At 52.0% G+C, this 5,122-nt stretch overlaps 1 protein-coding gene across 1 annotated transcript in view; it reads right to left on the reverse strand.

The window, feature by feature from the left end:
* The window catches only part of ZC3HC1 (zinc finger C3HC-type containing 1), an 11,604-nt gene extending 6,482 nt beyond the window's left edge, over nt 1-5,122 (reverse strand). The window contains exons 1-5 of the mRNA XM_009635704.2: nt 5,103-5,122; nt 3,986-4,097; nt 3,658-3,808; nt 1,416-1,499; nt 814-941 (exon numbers count right to left, since the gene is read on the reverse strand). Coding sequence (XP_009633999.1) covers nt 814-941; nt 1,416-1,499; nt 3,658-3,808; nt 3,986-4,090 — 468 coding nt within the window. The 5' untranslated portion in view covers nt 4,091-4,097; nt 5,103-5,122. The remainder of the gene's footprint in view (nt 1-813; nt 942-1,415; nt 1,500-3,657; nt 3,809-3,985; nt 4,098-5,102) is intronic.

The raw sequence follows: 5,122 nt of genomic DNA on the forward strand, positions 1-5,122 counted from the left end.
GGGTTCAGCCTGGAGCAGAGGAGGCTGAGGGGAGCCCTCATCGCTCCCTACAACTGCCTGAGAGGAGGGGGGAGCCAGGGGGGCGTGGGTCCCTTCTCCCAAGTTACAAATGATAGGAAAAGGGAAAATGGCCTCAAAAGTTGCATCAGGGGAGGTTTAGATTCAATATCAGGAAAAATTTCTTACTGCCTCGCATGAGAGGCTCCCCAGTACCGCACTCCCCGGGCTCCCTCACCTTCATGGGCCTCTGTCCATACCTCTGCTCCACAGCAGCCTCTGGCTCCCCACATTCCTGATCCCACCTAGAGCTCCAGTGGGGTCCCAGCCACTTGCTAGAGGAGCAACCTGCGGGCTGCTGCATCTCAGGGAGCACTTGGAGGTAACAATCAGGGGTGGGAGCTGCCAGGGAGAGCTCCCAAAAGAGTCTCTGGGACCTCAAATCACTTCTGCCAGGCAGAGAGCATCATGCATGCCAGGAAAGGCAGAGTGGGAACCAGATACTACAGCCCACTTCCTACCAGCAACATCACGGTGACATGAGCCAGCTGTGCCTGAGCTGGTCAAGGGCTTGCACTACAGATGAGCCTTTCCAAACTCCCTTTTACATGCTTCCACAAACATCAGGTGAAACCACCAGGTGGAGAAGGTCCAAAGAGAAAGCCAAGGCGATGACAGACCACTCACACACACAAGCTGAAATCTCCGATTTGAATCTCAGTACTGTTTTGGTCAGGGTTTGCACAGCACAGGCGTGCCTGGCATCGTCACCGGGGACTTGAACTCCCCCGATCTCAGGGGCACCCGGGAACTCACCATGTTTTTCACATCTTCTGGTCTGAGAGAGGGCAGCTGCAGCTCCAGCTGACACAGGCTCTGAAAGCGGTCCAGGAAGTCCTGGAGAAGGGCTCTGGGCTCATCCACCAGTAACACAGCAAAGCGATCTGGTGAAAGCAAATGAAGGAGGCCTGAGCTGTGACCACCAGCCTTCCCACCCCCTCCTTATCCCACAGGGCAAGAAAGAAGATGAGAGCAGCCAAGTTCTCCCCATCACGGTCTCCTGGCTTTTAAAAGAAAAGCTGAGCAGTTATTTTTTTCCTTTGCAACCACCCTTCCTCATGCAGCGCAGCTTTGAAGATGAGGTCTATCACCTTTTGAGCATCCCAGGTCATCCAGCCTCCCTTGTCTCCTCCCAGTTACAATCCAAACAGCATTTTAACTGCCCTGGAGGCATGCAAAGGTTAAGAGAGGCTGGGACTCAAGATCCAGGGCTCCAGCCATGGTTCAATTGTTCATTTGCTGAGGCTGCTCACAGACATTGCTCTGCCACTGTGCATTTCAACATCCCTGTGGGACAAAAAAAAAAAAGAGGACTACGATCCCAGACACATACACTAACCAGGCTCTGAGACACCAACCTGGGCAGGGGCTGTCCGGCCAGAAGCAGAACTTCTCATGAGCGGTGCACAAGGCCTTCTTCAGCTCCATACAGCGCTCCTTATCTGCAAGGCAAAGCTCACTTCTACTCCCCTGCAGAGCCACCTCCTCAGGGAACAACTGGGAAAACCAAACCAGGAGAGGAGAGGAAGGTGCCGGGCTATGACAGCTTCCCTGCTCCTCCTGTTCAGCATGGCTTGGGTGATGGATGTCACCTGAGGCTGTAGGTTGCAGAGCCTGAAGCTCTCAACTCACTCATCTCCCTCCCCACCAAAAGGAGCTGCCGCACCTCCAGCCTCCCTGCAGGCACCCATGGAGCAGTGGTTCCTGAGGCAGCGAAGGCAGGCTGGCTCAAGGGGTTATCTCCACAACAGCAAGCGTGACCAGAGCAGTTCCATCTCCTCACAGCCAAAATCCCGTCCCATTCCCAGGCACAGTGACCACGGAGCAGGGGAGCCTGCCACACTGCACAGCAGCACAGAGGAAACACAGCTCAAACCAACCACGGGCACAGGGACCGCCCCTGCTCTTGCCAGTTTTACCTCCTGGGCTGCTGCCAGTCCCTAGCTAACTCACCTGACCCCCTCCACCCTGGCTGTAGGAGCCAAATCACAGTCATATCTGGAAATCAAGCTTCCCAAAAAAAAGATTTGATACTTAAGTTATTCACACCTTTCAAAAAGCACGTAATCATCTGGAAATCAAGCTTCCCAAAAAAAAAAGATTTGATACTTAAATTAAGTTATTCACACCTTTCAAAAAGCACGTAATTTATTTTTCAAGCCCTTCTTCCAACCTCTGATTATTTTAGGTTTTCCTAAACCAGTGCAATTACCAACAGAATAATTAGGCCAAGGTTTATTTAAAAAAAGATAGCGTGAACAAACAGTGGATGTCAATACTCAGTGACCCAAAAGGAAATGCTCCTGCAGCCCCCCATCATACACGTTCCACGCTGCATTTGTCAGACGTCAGGGCTGCACTCTCTGCTACCTTCCAGATTACAAGAGCAGGGACTTGCAGTCAAGAAAATCAGAAAGCAGAGATGACACTTATTTGTGGTGGGGTAATAAACGTCTTTCTGCAGATTACAGATGCAGGTAAAGTAAAGTGAAGGTCTGGGCAAGTGATAAAGCACAGGCCATCGTTATCCTGCAGCTCACCAGCAACATTCACATCATGGGGCTGAGCACACCGTGGAGGCTGGCATTCCTACTGCACTCTCAGCCCCATGTTGGACAACATGGGTGAGACTGGAGTTGTTACTGCTCCCTGCCTGTGCCTCACAGGATCAGGAATGGCCGATGCTCTGCAGGCAGGGGAAGGAAACTGGTGCTGGGCCTGGCCAAGGAGCTTGGTGAGGGGAATGGGAGGGGGAAGTTTTATTGCTGGTAGTCCAAGTAGTTTAAAGAGGGCAATGGAGGAGTTTATGAATTAAATTACACACTGTGACCACCTGAATAGACTGACTTGGTGACCAGCAGCCACCAACACCCCATACTAGAAAAATTTAATGGATGATCAGGGCAGCAGACCAAGCAGTGGGGAAACAAAATTTAAGAAAGAATGTTAAGGTACTTGAATGCATCCTGAAGAAGGCAGCAAAGCTGGTGATAGGGCTGGAAGGCACGTCCTGTGAGGAACTCTGGGTTTGTCTAGTTGGGAGAAAAGGAGGCTGAGGGATGACCTCATTGCCCTCTACAGCTTCCTGAGGAGGGGAAGCAGAGAGGGAGGAGCCTCTTCTCCCCAGGATCCCTGACACATGGGAATGGCTCAAAGCTGTGTCAAGGGAGGTTCAGACTTGGTATCAGGGAACATTTTTTTTTTTTTTTACCCAGAGGATGATCACACACTAGAACAGGCTTCCTAGAGAGGTGGTCAATGCCCCAAGCCCGTCAGCGTTTAAGAGGCACTTGGACAATGCCCTTAATAGCATGCTTTATACTTTTTGTCAGTGCCAAAGCGGTCAGGCAGCTGGACTAGATGATTGTGATAGAACTCTTCCAACCGAACTATTCTGTTCTAACCCATCTGACAACAGAAGCAGGAAGTTTTACCATGTTCTCACAAACTACAGGAAATTTGTTCAACTTGCACTTTATTTGCCAAGACATCAAACACCCAGCACCAGCCAGGACGAGACTACGGGAGTCATCTACATGCACAGCGAGGCACAACCCCCCCGCCCCCAAGCCCTTCACCTGTACCCGCCGGCATACATACACTTATTGAAGTCAAACGCAAGCTGCAGGCTCACGCAGAGGAAGGCCTGGCAGCTGGAGCACTTCAGCATGTCACACTCCACGTTGGTCCAGCCATACTTGGCACAAACCAGGGGAGACAACTCGTGAGGTTTGCCTGCCCACTTCAGCGGGTGCTCGTGTTAAGGATAAAACCCAATAAATTACAGGTTAAACAGTCAACACTTTGGCCAGGGTTTATTTGGCCAAAGAAAAGCCTCTGAGAAGATGGGCCCTGTGAGGAAGCTATAGGAAAGGTGACAGCAAAACAGGGTGGGGGATGGCTGGGAGCTCAGCATCAGAAAGGATATGGTGAATGTTTCTACTCTGCTGAAATAGGCTTCCTTGCTGGCGGACTCCAAAGAGAGAGTATCCATTTGCGAAGATCCATTAGCCGATTCTGACCAGTCAGACATGTCCTTCCTAAAGGGAACAGGAAGTCAGCAAGCAAAGCATCTGCGCTGTCCTGGAAAGACTTCATTAATAAAAGATGCACAGACTACTTGCTAACCTGTTGTCCTTCAGGCTTACCCTTACAAGAACCCTTTCTGCAGAGCTCCTAAGCCCTGACTTTTAATTACTTTACTAATAAACCAATTAAAAAAATACAATGCAACAAACAAAGGTGCCCATTAAACATTTCATGATGACTGACAGCAGTGGCAGATGGAGCTTTGACATGACAAGCAGGAGCCAGGAGCTCATTTTCCACACCCGGCGAAACCAGATCAATGATCATGGCACATCTCTGAAAGCAGGGATGCACCCAAGCTCCTGGCACCAGCATCTGCGCCCAGAACGCCAGCCCTGCAGCAACGGCTGCCCTTCAGCTTCTCCCCAACACCTCTCCACGAGCCAAAATTCAAGGATGGTTGAGTCAATCACCAGTGCCTCCCAGGCTCCCCAACACCTACCAGTAACTCCCGTGACTCTCAGTGCCACCCCCCAGGGTGTGACCCCACACTCTTTGGGTCAGAGTTCCGGTACCCAGCCAGTTCAGCTTGCTTAGACTGCGATGATGCCAGAACTCCACAGGTCACTTACCTGCCCCTGCCCTCCCAGTGTCCCCCAGCACTACCTCCCAGTGCACACCAGTGCCTCTGGCTGCCCACTATTGCCTCCCAGTATGCTTGTTTCCACCCCTGCCTCCCCGCGCCTTAGTGCCCCCAGTACTGCCTCCCAGTGGCCCTTAATCCCTCCAGTATTCCCAGTACCTCCCAGTCCCACCAGTACTGCCTCCCAGTGGCCCTTAATTCCTCTTCTACTGTCTCCCAGTGCTCCTTAATCCCTCCAGTACCGCCTCCCAGTGCCCCTTAGTGCCACCAGTAATGCCCCTCACCTCCCAGTGCGCCCCTCCCGCTTCCCAGTTCCTCCGAGCTCACCCCAGCACCCTTTTTCCCAGTACCTCCCATAACCCCCCAAACCTACCCGTGCTCTCCAGCACCCCT

Source organism: Egretta garzetta, unplaced genomic scaffold, assembly GCF_000687185.1.
Source record: "Egretta garzetta isolate BGI_Z169 unplaced genomic scaffold, ASM68718v1 scaffold733, whole genome shotgun sequence".
NCBI lineage: Eukaryota > Metazoa > Chordata > Aves > Pelecaniformes > Ardeidae > Egretta > Egretta garzetta.